This window comes from Taudactylus pleione, unplaced genomic scaffold (assembly GCF_031769625.1).
Source record: "Taudactylus pleione unplaced genomic scaffold, aTauple2 ptg000711l, whole genome shotgun sequence".
Lineage (NCBI taxonomy): Eukaryota > Metazoa > Chordata > Amphibia > Anura > Myobatrachidae > Taudactylus > Taudactylus pleione.
The window spans coordinates 7,258,416-7,278,816 of record NW_028285113.1 but is presented as its reverse complement, the minus strand read 5'-3'; the positions used below and the strand labels follow the sequence as shown (position 1 = coordinate 7,278,816).

Here is a 20,401-nt window from a genome sequence, read left to right as displayed (position 1 = left end):
CATGCAATACCAAGAACATTTTTATGAACACCATACTGAGAGCATTTTGAGACCGCCAATAAAAAATCCCCCTCACAAGCCCCTCTCCCCCGAGTTCCCCTTATTTGTTGCTGAACTTCTCACCACTGTCAGCCCTCACAGATGCGAGCCACCACCTTTCCTGTCTGCATTTAGATGCCCCTGCAGTCATGATGGACAGTGGGGGTCGGTGTCTAAGTTTAAATGGGTGAGGAGCTCACTTATTGCAGGAAAGTAAGTGGAAGAGCAGAGTCTGGGTGCCCACGCAACATTGCCCTCATTACAGCACATGACTCATCAGTCATGTGACTGTCAGTAACATGGCCAGCCTGCTCTGGATCAGGAACAGGCAAAGTGTAGGCAGAGGTAGTGGTGGCTGCGGCTGGTTAGATATTGACCGACGCCATTATCATGTAACGTCTGTTGGCAAGCTCAGTGGTGCCCCCTCAAGAGCCGGCTTCCTAGGCAGCTGCCTAAAGCTGCCTAATGGTAGCGCCGGCCCTGAAGACTGCCAAATTTGGCGGAACTCTCCCAGACCTCCGGGAGAGTAGTCCAGACTCATAAATCCCTCCCCCTGTTGCTCAATGGTGGGTGGGTCACAATAATACATGTGATGGACCTTTCCTCCTTGATCTCCCACAGGGGATGATGTAAGTGAAGGCATGCTTAACTTTTCTGGCATGTGTATTCTCATCTAGGCCTGCATTTCCTCACAGTTAAATATACTACACATCCTGGTAGTTTGCGGTTAGTAAATCACCACTGTCCTCTTTTCCAAGAAGGGTGGCTAAGACTAAGTGAAGAGATGATAATCTGTAAAGAAATATTGGGCAGTTGGGTAAATAAATGTGAAGAACTTTGTCACAATCGGTGGTACCGAGATCTCCTTCTTACCTCTCATGTGCCTATCCAGGTTGGTGCAGAGGGTGCAAAGGGTCGTGTGCCGCGCACGGAAGGTGTCAAGATGTGCACTTGGTGCTCCACTGCCTTCTACTACAGGCAGGCTTCTAAAGGTTGTTGACATATAGGCCACCCCCTGGGTCTCCCTTTAGAACGGAGACATGGGCGGTGCCATCTTGGACTCTGTCACTTGACGCTAAGCTTCCACTCAGTGCATGACCTGCTGAACTGCTGACTGCACTGTCCAATCATCCTGGATCCAGTCCTATTAATTCCTTTCAGTGACTGGCCTCTGGTGCCAGTACAACGTCGCTTCAACTTAAGTAACAGATCTAGTGTTGAGCTCCCTCAATTGCTATTTCTGAACGGCGCAGTCCATCCTATGCGATTGTCTCCATCTTAAATCAAGACTCCTTCATCATTTGCTGCAGTCCGGACTTGCCATTGGGAATTCCTCTCATATCATCTGCCGCTTTCTGGACTTGCTATTGGGAATTATCTCTCAGTTATCATCTGCTGGAGTCTGGAAATTATCATTGGGAATTATCTCTCAGATCATCTCTAATAAAGTATCACCATCAGTTCCTACCAAGAGTCATCATTGGTTCCTACCGATCATCTCTAATAAAGTATCATCATTGGTTCCTACCAATCATCTCTAATAAAGTGTTACCATCAGTTCCCACCGATCATCTCTAATAAACTCGTCATCGGTTCCTATCGATCAACTAACATCATCTTCTCATCTAATCCATTATCATTCCTCAAACATCGAATCATCCTCAAATCCATTATCATTCCTCAAACATCGAATCCTTATCTTATCCATTATCATTCCTCAAACATCGAATTCTCATCTAATCCATTATCATTCTTCAAACATCGGATCCTCATCAAGTCAATTATCATTCTTCAAACATCAGATCCTCATCAAATCAATTATCATTCTTCAAACATCGGTTCAACAACAAATCAAATATCATTCTTCATTTATGGACATTAATCAACTCTTAACAAGTTTGTTCTATTACATTAGACTTTTATCTATATCAAGTTATTTTAACCATTATTGATCTTCAGCCTATGCAATTACCAAGTTCTCATATAATAGACTTTATGCTTCCAGTCATCGTCTTTGGGCATCACAGCATCCTCATATTCCTATAAGAGGAAGTCCTGGTTAAAACCACCCACATTTGTGCACACTTCTGCAGTGTCCCATGGCTGTTCCAGTCCTAACCAAACCTCAGGCGTGACAGACTTGTTTTGTTATGCTGGGTACACACTGGGTGATATATCGGCTGTTCAAACGAACGGCCAATATATTGCGCGCCCGTCAGTAGGTTTGTACCCCTGATAAGTCTGTGAACAACGTCGTATATTGCATCGGCTGGGCAGCACAACCGATGGCCGATATATCAGCACATCTGACTGTGTGTACGGACAGTTCGCCGACCGCCCATGCACTTGCCGCAGGGACTCGGTGGTGATTCACATCTCAACTGGGCGGGCAAATTCAAATGCTTGCCCAGTTGCGATGTCAGAGCTGACAGCGCAGACACATCGGCAGAACGATTGATAAGTTTCTATGCACTTATCAATCGTGAGATAGGTTGGCAGGTCGGCCATTCTGACCCCTTTGCGGGCCAAGTGTGTACCCAGCTTAAGATGTGTTTAGCAATCAGCTTTGGTGGCTGGTACAAAATAAGTTCAAAAACTGTATCTCACTTGCGTATAGCCGTAATTATTTACTTACAGTATCTGTAGCCTGGAGGGAAAATGATCTTATAATGGTATTTGGACAGATTGTACTGCTTTAAGGCCTTTAAAATTGCCTATTTACTGATCCATCAAAAGGTCTGTCTAAAAAAGTATGCACAAATATTTATGTCTTGCATGATAACATCTTTGTACTAGATATCTCACAGAGCCATCTCACTGCCTCTCAGCTACAGTATCTCATGCTCAGGCTTAAAGTTTGATTGTTATTGAGAAAATATTTAAAATTCCAAAAAACAATTTTCGTGACATAGAAAACGTCCCTCCCATCCCTTTCTACCCTGGGCTAATAACATTGCACTGCAGTAATACTGGATCTAACTGCATCTTTAACAACTGTATAAATTAGACAACAGAGGGAATGACAAACCACTTACTTTGCAAAGTCAGCTGGCACGGATGACGTGTTTGTGGTCACGTCCCTACTAGGTAAAATACTGGGAAACAAAATAAAAACACAATTGTTCATTTATTCTAAGTGAATTTGTATTAAATGTCTATTAAACTGTTTAAAAAAACAAGTTAATTTCTATAAAATCTAATGAGGGCCTTTTACATGTTTTTGGAATATCATATAATATTATGGGCCACATTCATTAAGCTGAACGGGCACGTTAGTCATGGGGGAACACTAGCTCCCCCACATTTAAGATAATGGGCCCATTCACCATTAGTGGCCTGATTTGGCCGCTGGATATTCATGAAACTCCAAAAATGGAAAGTTTCCGGGGTTTTATTGCATGACCTGAGGCCCTCTCAATTCAACACCACCAGCTTTTCAGAGCACCTGTCCCTGCACCAGAACAACACTGAATTGCAGCTGCATCTCGTGGCGAGTTCAATAATAAAGGTGAAGGTGGTGATATGGGTTAAATGTTGAATGTAACTCTATGAGGTAGATGTACTAAGCCTTAGAGAGAGATAAAGCGGAGAAAGGAGAATTAACAGCCAATCAGTTCCTAACTGATATTTTTCAAACACAGCCTGTAAACTGACAGTTAGGAGCTGATTGGTTGGTACTTTATCTCTCTCCACTTTATCTCTCTCCAAGGCATAGACCCCTATGAACTTGAAATTAGTGGTCTTTTTTAACGGCTAAAACATGAAGTGCTATGAAATCAGGATAGGAAGTGTTATAATATGTCTTCTTTTGGATGAATTCCATGAAAACAAATAACTTTAACATATTCTACAGCATATATGAACATGATATGCAAAATGATATATAAATATATTTTTTTCAATTTGAAGGTCTGTTTGCCCTACCTAACCTTTCTGAGAATCAGTCGTGTAGCTATCTATGACTTTGTTATTATTATCTAGTTTTCTTATGCCACCTTTTATGTCATTTTAGCTCCATAGGAAAAACACAGATATTTGCTGTATTTCTTTTGGTTGACCAAGTGTGGGTGGATGACAGGAAACATACTTAAGATTGTTTGGATAAACAACGTCACATATCAAATATGAGTTTACAATGATGTGTATATATAATGATAAAACTATTCCTTTCAAATTCTTATTACATAATAAGTAAGAAAAGACACAGCCGTGGTTACAAAAAAAACAACTTTACAGTGTATATATATATATATATACATATAGTTGCAGTTTAACTCAAAATAGATAAATAAAAAAAATGATGTAAGCGCTAGTTCTCACAGCCTGGACTGGATACCTGACTATAACAGGCTGCTCTATGTTGGTACACTATAACAGGGAACCCGACGAAGTGGACCACAGACAACACCTGACTAAATTTGCTAGGGGGATAAAAAGTAAATTTCCCTCCAATCTCTCACTCGCCGCTTTATTAATTGCCCCTTTTCAAAACGATAATATTTTTTCTTCACGTTTTTCAAGTAATTCCGTAGGAAAGATAAAAAACCCACACACAAATGGGGTGGAAGGGTGGCCTTCCAGATGCCCTATTTGAATGAAAGGCCAATGACTAACCAAAGTGCTTTTGATTTGATTGGTCAGATTGCAGGAAAATCTGATTGGTTAGTTGCAACTAAGGGTCTCATTCCGACCCACTCGCGAGCGCTGTACGCTCGCAAGCGGGTCGATGGTGGGTGCCCAAGTGCGCATGCGAATGATGGAGGGAGCTCCATCGTGCGCATGCGCGAGACCCGGCGAGCGACCGGGAAGCCGTCGCTCGGGGTCTCGCACCAAAGGTGGGCGTGCCGGGGGCGTGGCTGCCCAGATGGAGGCGTTCCCATGGGAACGCCTACCGTCTGGATCCGGCCCCACTGACATCACTAGTGATGTCAGTGGGAGTGATTTTGGCTCTGATAGAGCCAAAATCACTCCAGGGCTTGCGGCAATGAGACCCTACCGCAAGGGTCTCGTCGCAAGCCCGATGGTCGCGATGGTCTTGACCAGCGCGACCATCATCATGGACGCTCGCATAAGCTGTGGGTGGTAACCCACAGCTATGCGAGCGTCCAAGAGGCCGCTCCAATTTTAGGTAGGCCGGCCATGATTCAGAGCGAGCGCTCTGGTCAGAGCGTCCGGCTCTGAATCAGGCCCTAAATCCCATGTAGCGACTCAATGAGCTGCATTGTATCAATGAGATTCATTGATACAAGGTGGAGCAGCGGAGGGAATGGTGTGGCCCTCAATGGAAGCATAGCAGAGAGTTTTTAGTTTTTTTCAGCACAATCAGTGTTGTTATGGTCCACAATGCCACATTCAGGGGTGGAGGCAGACCTTATTCAGGGGTGGAGGCAGACCTTATTCAGAAGTGGAGGCAGACCTTATTCAGGGGTGGTGTCAGACGCAGAGGTTTTTGCCACAGTGGCGCAGCTATGCCAATGCAGCCTCCATTGTGTCCGCTGCGTATTCAGACGCATCATCAACATGTGCACCAGCCCTATGGCAGATGTAGTTTCCCCATTTGAGTATGAGCCCCTGGCTCCTGTGGGAGTGGTCCAGAATCTTCCACCCTTCTACCTCCCAGGAACGTCTACTATAATTCACAGACCATGCATCCAATGCTGTGCTGTGTCTCTGTGCACAAACAATCATGACGCAATCGCTGTGAGACTCAGACGCATGTGCAGACATAAAACATCGCCCAGGGCTTCTCCGCACATCATGCAAAGTGTCTGTCTGGTTGTACTTCATAAAGTGGAATTGGGGCATGTATTTGCTTACACTCACAGTGGCCCAATATGCTATTCCCAAATAAGGAGTCTAAATAAATTCCTATTTATCAACCAATTCTGCCCTTCTGCATGTATAAGTTCAGAATTAAGTGTCGCTAGAACGTAATAACATACAAAGCAGGAGATACTCTTACTTTCTGGCTTCCAGCCCATGCAGCAACGATGTGTAGAAGACACAGCCGTGGTTATAAAAAAACCAACTAAACAGTATATATACGCATCTAGCGAGCGGGTCTGAATGGAGCCCAGTGTTCAGCAACAGCCTTTATAATATATGTCGATATTCTGTTTGCAAGGAGATCAGGATACCAGCGTCGGCATCCCTAACGCCGGAATCCCGAACGTCCGGACTCTGGTAAGTATTGCAGCCTAATCCTAATCCCAGACAGTGTCACCCATCAGTTTATAAAACATTTTGCTTACATAGGTTCAAAAGTGACTTGTATCACCCCTGTAACAAAGGCTTTATTTATGATTGGCAAAAGGGAAATCTGGTGAATTTAAGGGTTACTCCAGAGCCACCACTGACACCTTATGTAATCTGCCCAATCGATTTCTACATGTATGTTTTTAAGACTGAACAAGTCCAGCTTAGAGTACTTCATGCATCAGGATGTGACTTTGCAGCCAGACAATGATTAAACAGAGCATTTATTGCTTTCATTGACTTGTGCTCAACTAAGGATTTTCCCCCAAGTGACGCTTGTAGCTGGTTCACCGCTCGCTAGTCATTTGGCAATCTACATGTAAATCGAAAATATTCCCAAACATAAAACATACAGTAGCTGTACACATGGACTGGAGTATAATCTGCCCTGTAAGCAGTTGATTGACATAATTACCTGGAAGCCTTCTGGCTCTGTGTTTTTTTTTGCTTGTATATTGCATTCAGGAATTTTATAGTATTACATAACTCTAGTTGTGTCACATTGTTGGATCACATCCACAATACCCTAAGAAACCTAATGTGACTCACACGTCTATGAGACATACAAGGACTATATAAAGGCAAGCCTCAATTACTGGGGATTATCTTGCAACCTAGGCTACTCAACCAGCAGGAGAATGAACGGTCTGGCAGTCCTGCTGCTGTCTTGCGCTGCCCTGTCTGCTGCCTTCCCAACAGCACAGCAGGATGACCTAGAGCTCAGCAATGAAGAAATGGCATTGGTAAGCATGGGCATCTACAGATAACAGATACAGTAACATTATAATGGGGTGTTTTGTTTTATGCTATTCTACTTCAACTATATTTAATGTATTTATAAGTGAGCTATTATTACCATGTATTCAGTTTCAATGTATTTTACTATGGTGGCAACAGATGCTGTATAATAAATAGACATATGCTGTGTTGTATGGGAAACAGAGTAGGAGAATGTGTAGCTGAAAGAAGACATGTTGCTTTTTTTTAAAATGTATTCCGTAAATGATTACAAGACGATCTGCAAAAATGTAAATCACTTTCTGCTGCTGTGTGGTTGGAAACGAGCATCTCTGCCCATCAGCAGTGAGGGTAACTGTATTGCAGCAGTTGCAACATCTGTGCAGCAAATGTAACAGTTTGTAGTTCTGGCAGCTGTGAAACCTATAGATCACATAAATACAACTATAATATGTGCTTATTCTTTCTACCAGACGGTAGCAGAGGGTTGGGGAGTGGCTCTAGACTGCACACCCTAATAGTAAGGAAAGTTGCTATCATGCTGAGGTTTTGAAGTACTATACACAGGAAAAGAAAATGCAGATGCACTATGCGATCATTACTGTTCAGATTTAAATGTATATTGTATTTAAATATTATATCAGAGGTAGTTCGCATATCGTGGGCCAATGATACGGGCCTACCCGCCAATGTCCAGGTCACCTCGTCGAGCAGGTCCCTAACTCTTGACGAGGTGACCTGGACGTTGCTGGGCGGGCAGCTATCTTTGGTCAACGATATGCTAACTACCTCTGATATACTATTTAATTACAATATACATTTAAATCTGAACAGTAATGATCGCATAGAGTGTCTGCAATTTATTTTCCTGTGGATAGCAGAGGGTTAACAGCAATAATTTGCATTTTTTTTTAATTATTATAAATGGGCTGATATGACTAAATGGGGGCAGTGCCTTTACATTTTATTATCACTATGTTTTCTTCTTTGAGTGCATGGTGCAGTTATAGGGGGTAAATTTACTAAAATTAGAGTTTTTAGAAGGGAGTTTTAGAAGAGATGTTCCCCATAGCAACCAATCAAATTCTACTTAACATTTAACTAGCATCTTCTAGCTAGAATATGATTGGTTGCTATGGGCAACATCTCTTCTAAAACTCACATCTAAAAACTCTCACTTTTGTAAATTTACCCCATAAAATCCCCATGTGTGGATGCACCAAAGGTAACTTACAGCATTTTTCAGACACATGACAGTCACAGCCATTATTTATACTGGCCAATTCTCCCAAAATGTCCAGGAGACTCACAGACTCCCAAACAAATGTCATGCTCAATGTTTCCTTTCAGTATCTGTAAAAGGTTACTGTATACATGGTTTGTTTTTGGCTTCTCAGAACTACCTAAAGAAGTTTTACAATCTGAAAACCGGGGGACCGGTTGGCAGAAAAAAGACCAGCAATCCTTATGAGGAAAAGCTTCAACAAATGCAGAAGTTTTTTGGCTTGAAGGTAACAGGGAAACTGGACCACAAGACTGTGGAAATGATGCAGAAACCCCGCTGTGGTGTGAATGACATTGGCGAGTACAATACAGTGCCAAAAAGTGGGGCTTGGCCAAAAACAGATCTGACCTACAGGTAAATATTTCACCGATTCACACAATGAGCTGGTTAATTATTATTATTATTATTATTATTATTATTATTATTACTACTAATATTAAAAGGATACAACATATGCTCGGTAGCCCTCTCACTGTTCCATCCTCCCCCCTCTGTCCCACCCCACTCTCTCTGTCTGCTGTTCTGCTCCATCCCACACCCCACTCTGTAAAGCTCCGCCCCCTCTCTGCCTGCTCCTCCACCACATCCCGCTGTGCTGTCCAGTTCTGCTCCTCTCCCTCAACACCAACTTGTCCCCTCACTCCCGTAGCTGCACACTTACCTCACAGCGGGTCATCCTCCTCTCCTGCTAGGGTCTGTCCTAACTCTTTAGCGTGCATCCTGGCTCACACTGCGCATGCATGTTGGAGGCAGGATAGCCTTTGAGAATAATTATAGAGAGTATTCAGTATTTAGATAGTGCCAACAGTTACATTAACATTAACAAAAACAATCTACTTTAGGAACAATGAACCTGATTCAGACCCGCTCGCTAGGATGCATCCCCTCGTAGATGGCCGATTGTTTGCATTCTGCGCATGCGTACGCATTGCAGCAATGCATGTGCGTGAACCAGTGAGAGCGATCAGGAAGCATAAGCTCGCTGCGCATAGACTGCCCAGCAGAGTGAGTGACCGGAGAAGCCGTTTGTGGGTGGTGACATGGGCTGGCCGCTAGAAATGGGGGAGTGGAGGTGCGAACGCAGGCATTTCAACACCATTTTAGAGGCGTGCATAATTAAGAGGCAGCGTCATAGTACACGTCACTTGGCTGAAATTTACACTGAGGTGCTCGCAGTGCTTGCGGCAGGGTATGGTCAACCACAAGTGCTGCGATCGCATCAGATGTTACCAGATGTACCGATGGTTGCATACACTTCCAGGAGATGACGTGCGCAAGAGGGCGTCTTTAGACAGGCTGGTGGGTGTCTGCATACACAATGCAATTGCACGCTAAGACATAGTGGGCGTGCTAATGCCTTGCCGTGCGATCACCTGCCTTACCAAATTTGCATACGCATTAGCGAGCGAACGCATCTAGCGAGCGGGCCTGAATCAGGTCCTTTGTTCCTTATTTTCAGGCGCTCATAAATAAAACAAAAAACAAATAGTAGCAGTCACTTATGCAGGGTGTGTAGATTTGCTAATTAGAGAACTAACACCTCCAAAAAACAAATTGGTACTGCACTTTAATGAAAAAGACCTACTATAGCAGAAATAGTAGACTCCAAGACACAATGGTGTATATATAAAAAAGGGAACAGTTTTATTCCATCAATCCAAATATATCTAGTGTAAATGCATATGAAACAGTAATTGTACATATATGGTTCTCTAGTAGTCAATTACTATAATTATAAAAACAGCACAATACACATTTTAATATTAATGAAAAAATGATTTCAAGGATATAATTGTCCAGGAGAAAAAGTTTGATATAAAAAATCCTTTTTGTATAAAAATTGAATAAGCTGTGATATTGTAATAACAGCTGAGCCTTCTATAAGCTGGGACTGATCCTTTTCATGTTCACATCACTCTGGCTCCGTTTATCGTGGACTGTGGAAATAATACTATTTGTCCCAGGAGCACCTTTTACATTATCTTAAGGAGAGAATTTGGATGTTGAAACCTATTATAATATCACAGCTTATTGAATTTTGATACAAAAAGAATTTTTTATATCACGCTTTCTTCTGGACAATTATTATCCTTTAAATAATATTTTCATTAATTCCCCGGTGGAATATTAAAATGTGTATTGTGCTGTTTTTATAATTATAGTAATTGACTACTAGAGAACCATATATGTACAATTGCTTTTTATATGCATTTAATACATATGATATATTTGGATTGATGGAATAAAACTGATCCCTTTTTTATATATACACCATTGTGTCTTGGAGTCTACTATTAACAAAAACAAACCATAACAAAACATTGAGGAGGACCCTGCTCGTTACATTTTACAATCTAATGTAAGAAACGGAAGCTAGAGAAACAAAGGTGAAGCTTTATCAAACATTCTAAAGAGGACAAGTAGAGGTTTTGCCCATAGCAACAAATCTTGTTATTTTATAGAATTTACTAGATAAATAAAAGCAGGAAGCTCATTGGTTGCTATAGGCAACACCTACACTTGTACTCTTTAGAAGGTTTGGTAAATTTCCCCGAAAAAGGAACAGGTAGAGAAAACAGTGAAAAATGATTTTCAAATAAGTTGTTAACAAATACAATCATAAAGAAATGATGCATATTTAGAGGAGGAGTATTAGCCTTTTTTATATGACTTTATCAATTAATAAATATATATATATAATATATACACATTTTAGTTCTGAGCACTCACATCACCACATTGTTAATTAGGAAAATGTATGCACAATAAGGAATAATACATTCCCTACTAGAACTATGGATGTCAGATGTTCCTTTGTATTTCAATGACCCATATACAGTATGATCAATGACCTTCGAAGGTGACTTCTATTATCTCTTTACCATTTAAAATATGGTATGTACTATCTCACATAGGAATAAGCATGACAAATGATTCTTGTGTGCAATTATTTTAGTTTAGAAAATATTAGATAAATTCAATAAAATGTACCCGTAAACCCATTCGACAGGCTCCTGAATACAATACAACACATTGAAATGGTTTACAAAAATAATAACATTTTATTATTATCCAATGTATGTCATCTCATTGAAATCAAATCCACAGATTTATATAACTAAAATTCTTTTTATTTCCTCCTAGAATCGTGAACTTCACCCCTGACATGGCTGAGGCTGACGTGGTATATTCCATCCAGAGAGCTTTCAAAGTCTGGAGTGATGTGAGCCCACTGACCTTCTCCAGGGTCTACCAAGGAGATTGTGATATTGAAATCAAATTTGTAACTGGAGGTAACAACTTATACTTATCTGGGTGATTACCAATAAATCACTATCTAGTGGTGTCTCCGATATTAGCGTTTCTCTTGTTATTCTATAGATCACAAAGATAATTCTCCATTTGATGGACCTAATGGACTTTTAGCCCATGCCTTCCAGCCTGGTAATGGGATTGGTGGGGATGCTCATTTTGATGACGATGAGACGTTCACAAAAAACAGCCAACGTAAGATCTAATGATACCGCTATTTGTAATGGCGTCAACATAATTTCAAGCACTACCAATGGTTATTTCCTTATTAGACTGTGTCTCATTGGACTTATTCCAGGTTTTCCAAGATGGTTAGATTAGAACAGAGAGTCTTCCTAGCTGGCGGGAGTTGCTGTAGTACAGGTTGAGTCTCCCATATCCAAATATTCCGAAATACGAATATTCTGAAATACAGATTTTTTTTACTTGACTGAGATAATGAAACCTTTGATTTTTGATGGTTCAATGTACACAAATTTTGTCTAAGGCACACATTATTAAAAATATTGTATGAAATTACCTTCAGGCTGTGTGTATAGGGTGTGTATGAAACATAACTGAATGTTATGCATGTACACAAACTTAGCTTGAGCCACAAAATTAAAGAAAATATTATATAAAATTACCTGCAGGCTGTTTATATAACACATAAATGCATTCCGTGTGTATATTTGGGTCCCATTCCCAAGATATTTCTAATGATATGCAAATATTCCAAAATACGGAATATTCCATTATCCAAAATACCCCTGGTCCCAAGCATTTTGGATATCGGAGACTCAACCTGTACTCTGATTAGACATAAATCTATTTTGTTACCCTTAGTTCAGTTTTTATTTTCTTATGTAATTCCTTCACATAAATGTATTTATTTACTTTTGGCTATATGTTTTTTTTTTTAATCTTGCACGTTTGAAAATATCACAGTTAAATAATTCAGCAAAATATATTCCAATTTAAAATGCTGTTTCTAATCAGTTTATTATTAGACTGTACTCACAGGCTAGGGACTCACTTAATTACAATATAGTTTCTGCCTTGTGTCTTTTTGTAACCTTCTATAATATTATAGCATAAATCCGTGCTTTACTTATGTGACTGTTTGTTTGTAGAATACAATTTGTTTCTGGTGGCTGCACATGAATTTGGACATTCCCTCGGTCTTTTCCATTCAAGTGATCCTGGTGCCTTAATGTATCCCAACTACCCAAACACCGACCCCAACCAATTCCGACTTCCTCAGGATGATATAAATGCCATACAGTCTCTTTATGGTAAGAATGACGATAATTATGTTGCATGCTGATACAGTCGCAGGGAGGGACACATTGGTTACTTCTTCTCTGCTTCTAGATATAGGACACTGAGGACCAATACGCTTGCAGTTTGGATTAATATTCCATATATACCTTTCTTTGTAGGAAAGTCAACAGATGCCGTTCAACCAACAGGACCAAGCACCCCTACTAAGTGTGACCCCAACATCGTCTTTGATGCTGTAACCACCCTTCGTGGAGAATTGTTTTTCTTTGTAAACAGGTAAATGATAAAAGAGAAATTATATATAATGCCAGTACTACTCCCTTAGCGCAAAAAAAAGCAGCCCTAGGTGGAACACACGTGGGATACCTTACAAACCCTTTAAACAGATGAACAAGTAGCAAACATATGTGTGTCCTCCAGATGTCACAGGAAGTCAGTTCTGTGTCTGCCAACCGGACGTAGACGCGACCGGAAGTCCCGCGGTCCGTCACTTCCGGTTCACGATATTTACTGTGGTCTATTAGCAGTGAATCCCTCTATAATATATTTCATTCTGAAGGTGTCCTCCTATATAATCCAGGATGGGAAGCATCTCCTTAGTCCCCACTCATCTGGCCAGATTAAGTTTCAATGACGAAAACCGGAAGTGGTCACGATATAAACATTTGGCTTGGTGCTCTAACAGGAAGTGGATGTGGAAATGCCAAGGAGATCACGTTTTTTCCTCAAATAGGTTCCACAAACAAATATAAATCTATAAATAAAAATAATGATACAAATAAATTCCAGTCCTTTACTTATATCATTATTTTTATTTTTATATTTATATATGTTTGTGGATCCTATTTGAAGAAAATCTGTTTCCTGTGACTGGGGAAGAAAAAAACGTGATCTCCTTGGCATTTCCACATCCACTTCCTGTTAGAGCACCAAGCCGAATGTTTATATCGTGACCACTTCCGGTTTTCGTCATTGAAACTTAATGGTGCCATAATATGGATTACAACAGTAGTCAAATAGTGGTGTCCACTGTGTACTAACCCTACCCCTGCACAACACAACTGATGGTCTCAAACACATTAAGAAGGCAAGTAATTCCACAGATTGACTCTTGACAAGGCACACCTGTTAATTCAAAAAAATTCCAGGAGACTACCTCATAAAGCTGATTGAGAGAATGCCAAGAGTGTGCAAAGCTGTCACCAAAGCAAAAGGGGGCTACTTTGAGGAATAAAAATATATAAAACATATTTTATTTGTTTAACACTTTTTTATTTACAACATAATTCCATATGTGTTCTTTCATTGTTTTGATGTCTTCAGTATTCTTAATCTACTATGTTGAAAATAATTTAAATAAACAAAAAACATTGAATGAGAAGGTGTGTCCAAACTTTTCACTGGTACTGTATATATATGTATTTATATATATATATATATATATATATGTATATATAAACAATGGTAGATGATCGGCACTCCATATAAACCATACCTAAAACCTGGGTGCCCTCCCGGGAATCAATCAGACTACAATAGTACAATACTGTACTTCCAACATAGGGCAGCCCTCCCCGGATTGATGATACAGTTGATGTATATCTGAACTTTCCAAACCCGGGGAGTGCCGCCCTATGTTGGAACTTGGAAGTATTGTGTATATATATAATATATATATATATATATATATATATATACTCTTTTATCCTTACAGAAAATCTGCTATGTTAGTTAGCAGTAGACCCCTGAGTCTAAACACAATAAATAGCCACAAGCAAAGGTGATTCTCAATTAGGAGCAACATAATAAACAGTTTAGAAAGAATAAATTGAAGTCTGACTTTTATTTTTAAATGTCTCTAATGGCTAATCCTACTATTATTTATATAGGTTTATATGGCGCAAGCATCCTGTAGAAGGCGAAGCTGATCTGCTGTTCATACAGGTATTGTGGGAATCTTTACCAAACGACATCAGTGCTGCCTATGAAAACCCACTGACCGGGGAGATTCTGGTCTTTAAAGGTACATGAAATATTTTCATCTATCACCAATGACTGAAACAATATAAATGGTTCAGGTGTATTTACATGTTTGCAAACCTGTACTATATTAGCATGATGTTTTTGTTTTAATGTGGGTGTTCAAGGAAAAATGGAGCCTGTGTACTATAACTACTTTTCTGTCACACTCATAATGTTTTACTTTGGGTTCAGGACCCAGATATTGGACACTTGATGGCTTTGAGGTTACACGAGGAAGCCGAAGCATCGCCAGACTGGGATTTCCCAAAAATGTGAAACAAATTGATGCAGCTGTCCACATCGAGCACCTGGGGAAAACTTTCTTCTTTGTGAAAAACAAGTATTGGAGGTAAGTGTGACACCCACATTCTATCAACATGCACCGGAATGATGAGGAGGTCCGCTTCATTTTCATAATCATACTACGTCTTCAGCCAATACACCAAGCTGGTTTTCTGCCTTCAGGCAACATTACTTTACAGGCCTTTACAAACTATTCAACTGTATAATGTAAAGGCCTTGGTGAAACACACAGCAAGAAGCCAGAACAATAAACCAATCATCAGTAAAAGTTGAAAGCAGGGCATTTCAAAATGAAGGTTATCCTTATTGTGGAAAAACATCTAATTTGTGTCTTCAAGTTATTTAAACTACAGCTATTAGGTATATTTCTTATTGTAACTGAGAAGTATCAACCTATAATCTTGTTTGATACAATTCTTTGCCTAACAATGTTTTTTTGGAACTTGTAGTTCCACAGAAGCTGGGCAGCCGTAGAATTCACAGATCATTTACAGTTCTTAAGGAGCAAACAATTCCTTGCAGAAACTCCCTTGCATGTTACATAAGTATTATGAATGATAACACGTGCATATAATTAGACAGACTGTCATGTACAGTACACCTACAATTAACCACAACGTCTTGTAGGCTTATTTTTGCATGTTATTGTAGGCTGTAGTGCAGAGTGTAATATTGATATAATTTTCCTTCTCAGCTATGATGAAGACAAACAAGCAATGGATGAAGGATTTCCAAAGTTTATTGCCAAAGGGTTTCCGGGAATGAGTCCAAACATTGATGCAGCTGTTTTTTACAGAGGTAAATATATCCACCAGCAGAACTGATGACAGACTGTGCCTGGGCAAACACAATTTCTCAAAAAGTAACTGCCATTCACATGATACTGTGCAAACACACAGTAAGTTTATATTCATATTGACCTAAAACAGTTTACAACTCAGTACAAATGTCTTGAAATGTGTAATTAATTAACAATGTAAACATTTTGGCTGTTCGCTGCCACAGGATGGCCACAAGTGGTTCTGCAGATGCAGATTTTTTTTTGTATTCCTTGCATAATAGGACCTTTTGACAAGCATCATGTAATATTTGTTCTGTTATTACTATCGCCGAGGTAACGGAGTATAGCTCCACTTCAACATTGTTTTTGGTAATTTGAAGCAATAAGTATTTTTTTTTCATTTCCATGATAAACATTGTGGCACGATTAATTTGGTCTGCACTTACTCACAATTAGTAGGACAGTGTGAATACCTAAATATGGCCTTGAATAACTTTTTCGGTCCCCAGTGAATTGTGTGTTGAGCAATCCAAATCATTAAGCAATAGTATTAATCACAATATCTTTTTTATTTCCCAGGTCTACTTTACTTCTTTCAAGGAACAGCACAGTATGAATACAGCATTGAGTCAAAGAGAATCCTGAGAATTCTTAGAACAAACAGCTGGCTGGGATGTTAAAGGTCCCAAAATTGTAAATGAGCCATAAATGAAATCTACGTATTTATTTTGTGAATAATAAACCAGAATAAATGTTTTTTGATACATGGATATATGTAATATTGTTATGTTTTGTATTAACTTAATTATTAATAAAGTTTTTTTTTATTCTCACTGTACTGTGCGTGTGCTCCTACTGTACTGCGCTTGTGTATTCCTACTGTACTACACCAGTGTACCATTCTCACTTCATAATATTTTTCTAAGCTCACTGCATATGAAAATACAAAACAATGTATCATAAAGCAAGTACAGTATACTGTAATTACTGGTGAGGAGAGGGAGAGGGAGAGGGAGAGAGAACATTCAATTCAGCTCTGCTCAAAGATAGAGATAGGGAATGATTTTAGTGCATGGTAGAGGGGCAGGACATCCAGCAAGCATTTGATAAATAATAACATTATGTATATGAATTTCAGTTATAATTAAAATGCAGAGAGACTGGAGGGTGCATAATATGTAATATTCTCAGGGGTCGCAAGCGGTGTGTGGGAGAAGCAGTCGGGAAGGCGACGGACGCAATCCTGACTGCCGACTTCCCAACTGTCTAATCCCTGCAAGGTACAAATGACAGGCGTCGAAATCCCGACGCCTGTCATTTTACCTACACTGGGAGTCCGACACCCGGCTTACTGATCGAAGGTAAGCCGGGCGCAGGGAGCGGACAGCCGCGGGGTGGAGGGTTAGGTTTAGGGCTCCCGGGGGGGGGACTTATGGTTAGGCACCCCCCGGGAGGGATAGGTTTAGACTAGAGAAAGGGGGGGTTAGGGTTAGGCACCCCCGGGGGGAGGTTAGAGTTAGGCACCCTCCCGGGAGACTTAGGTTTAGGCAGCGGGGAAGGGGGGGTTAGGTTTAGGCACTTAGAGGGGGATTAGGGTTAGGCACTGGGAGGGGAGGTTAGGGTTAGGCAGGGTTGGGGGAGGGAAAGATTAGGGTTACTTACCTTTAGCAGCAGTCGGGATTTGGTAATACATACCGATCCCGTGTGGGGGGAGGTGGGTTCTAACTGTCGCCACCCCACGGCCCCTGTTCCTGACTCCAGGGTGTCTGTAACGGCGCCTTGCAGCCTGCATTGTTGCCTGTAGCATACCACAGACGCTACAGAGAGGCACCCTGCCATAATTTCAGCTGCCCGGAGGATCTTGAAGACGATTCGGGCACTGCTTGAGCTTCAGATGCCGGCGCGCCCCACCCTTATGTGCGACATCATGACGTCACGCAAAAGGGGCAGAGCTAGCACAGGGCGCTCAGAGCGCTAGCTACATGGAGCCCATACATCAGATTTCAGTAAAAAAACTGTTCAACGATTTTGCATTTTTCTCCTGATTTTATGATTCTCCAATCCACCAATCTACACCCATGCATTACAGATAGTGTTCAGTCATTTGCAGATCATTTTCAGCAAATAACAGATCTGCCAAATTGTGAAAGGCTCATCACTTTAGTAGTAACGGTCGGCAAATCAGCTGATCGTTATCATGCACTAGTTATCTATAGCCCGATTGGTCAGTGAAATCCAACATATTGGACACCCTAATTTACTGAATTTTAGCACTTTTTGGTCTGAATCGGCGGTTGGTGTGCCCCATACATTGGCAATTTTTTTCACAATCATCTGCAAAATGGGGGAATTGCCCCAATGTATTGTAGCTGCATGGGGCCCCTTAATGGAGACAGGACTGCCAATGAGGCATAGCCACACCCCCAAAACTGAGTAACCATAATCCTTCAAAGATAAACTAAAATCAGGTAACATGTGCCTTCTGACCGCTGCTCAGTCCAAAGCGCTTAGGAGCACCGAACCTTCATCAATATCTAAATATAAATGAGCGGTCCACAAGCGCAGTCTTTAAATGGAATGTATGATCACAATTGGTCATAGGCAAGTAATTTCTGATTTGACTCTCAGATGAAGAGTAGAACAACAGGATGGTAATCAGAAAACATAAGATCCTTTTCATACACCAATTGTGTTTCCACTCACCTAATATAGGTGAAATTTGTGCCCATGAAGGTTTCTTCAATCTTCTGATTAGGATATACAGTACCATTCATCAGTGGCTTAACCTCTTCTCTATAATCCCTCTTAGAGAATGAAACTCCTCTGGGTACCGGTGTAGATGTTCACCAAAAGGTTTATTGTAAGCGGGATCCTCCACACGAGTCTCTGGTTAGGAAAAAGATCTCCCTCTGTCTCCACCAATGCAACTTCAAATGATGGATCTTCCTCAGGGTGTGTGGGAGGGAACTGACCTAATCAGGTTTTTATACCTAGTACACCGGTCACATGAAAACCCTCTAAAAATAATAAAGTGCTTGGAATAACAATTACAATAATCTGAAATTATAAGACACATTCCATATACAAAAAGTCACATATGTCACCATTAAAATCCATCAAAAAACATATATTTCCTGTTAATAAGTATCAGCTGTTAAAAATAAAATTTAAATCCTGGAAATGGGAATTTCTAAGAGAATGACCATAAGTATATACAGAATCTGGCCTAAAGTTCCAATCCATGGTATATCCTTTGGCGTAATTTAGCCTGTAATTTCACATAATGTGCTCAGTGGTGGTAAACATCATTGCGGTCATTTATATCTTGACTTACGGTGTGTGGAACACAATCCTGGAAGTTGCTGGTAACGATTAGCTGCAGAGCCAGAAAGGCTGCCTTGTCATTATCTGGCAGCAGTGAGCTTCATACTAGCTGATGATGACGTCTTCCGGTCTATGGAATACAACCCCGGAAGACACTCTTAATGATGAACAGCACCCCGGAAGTGCCGTCTTGTAGTACAGGACATAAAAACTGGCACCATATAGAAATATCGTAAACAACTGGGATTAATATTATACAGAATACATATTGCAACCTTCTAGCAAATAATGGGGTAGATGTATTATAGCGGCACTTACCGTGCCGCTATAACGCTTCCCGCTTCGCCTCTTTGCCGAGGCGAAGCAGGAAGCACTACCAATGAGATGTATAAACATCTCATCGGCCGGAGAGGGGGAGCGTTAACTCCCCCCTCCGGCGCTACACGCTAGAGCCAGCAGCGCATCAGCCTAGTACTGATGCGCTGTGTCTCTTCCCGGCTGGCTCCACTGAGCATGCGCGGGATCTCGCAAGTATCGCGAGATCCCCGCATGCAGCCTGGAGCCGACAGCAGGGACAGCGCTGTCCCTGCTGTGGAGATAGGGCAGCGCCAGGTTGTAGCTGTCGATAACGTTATGACCGTTCATACATAGCCCTGCCGTCGGCGCTGCTATCTTTTAGATAGCAGCGCCGTTAATGACAGGGGCGCATAGCGCCCCTGTCATTTACTGCCCAGACCCCCAATCATACATCGGGGAGAAGCGGTATCAGTGCACATAACGTGCGCTGATACCGCTTCTGGGCTTCGTACATCTCCACCATTAATCCCAAATTAAAAAAATCTACAAATACATAAAAACATGGATTGAGACAAAACTTTGTCACGCTAACAAACACTAGCATGGGAATCATTAATGTATTCTCTAGTTATCAAATTATCAAAGGAACCTACTGGTTTCAAAGTTTACATTAAGACTCTTAGCTACCAATGTTTTAAGATAATAAATACTCTTCATCTCTGATTGTGCCAATTTTTCTTCTCTATTATTTGTTCTCCAATGGGAATTCATCATCTGTATCC

At 40.9% G+C, this 20,401-nt stretch overlaps 1 protein-coding gene across 1 annotated transcript; it reads left to right on the top strand.

Moving 5' to 3' along the window:
* Positions 1-6,912: 6,912 nt before the first annotated feature.
* Positions 6,913-16,836, top strand: LOC148477472 (matrix metalloproteinase-18-like). The gene is made up of 10 exons (XM_088456723.1): positions 6,913-7,037; positions 8,430-8,671; positions 11,462-11,610; positions 11,699-11,824; positions 12,742-12,903; positions 13,051-13,168; positions 14,782-14,915; positions 15,107-15,263; positions 15,912-16,015; positions 16,578-16,836. Exons 1-10 carry the CDS (start codon positions 6,933-6,935, stop codon positions 16,676-16,678), a joined length of 1,398 nt encoding a protein of 465 aa, XP_088312849.1. The 5' UTR covers positions 6,913-6,932; the 3' UTR covers positions 16,679-16,836.
* Positions 16,837-20,401: the final 3,565 nt, after the last annotated feature.

Bases quoted from the DNA above. Each gene is read 5' to 3' on its own strand.
- LOC148477472 (XM_088456723.1), top strand. From the start codon at position 6,933: ATGAACGGTCTGGCAGTCCTGCTGCTGTCTTGCGCTGCCCTGTCTGCT. The intron at 11,611-11,698 runs GTAACAACTTAT...GTTATTCTATAG, and splicing joins AATCAAATTTGTAACTGGAG to ATCACAAAGATAATTCTCCA. The intron at 14,916-15,106 runs GTACATGAAATA...CTTTGGGTTCAG, and splicing joins GGAGATTCTGGTCTTTAAAG to GACCCAGATATTGGACACTT.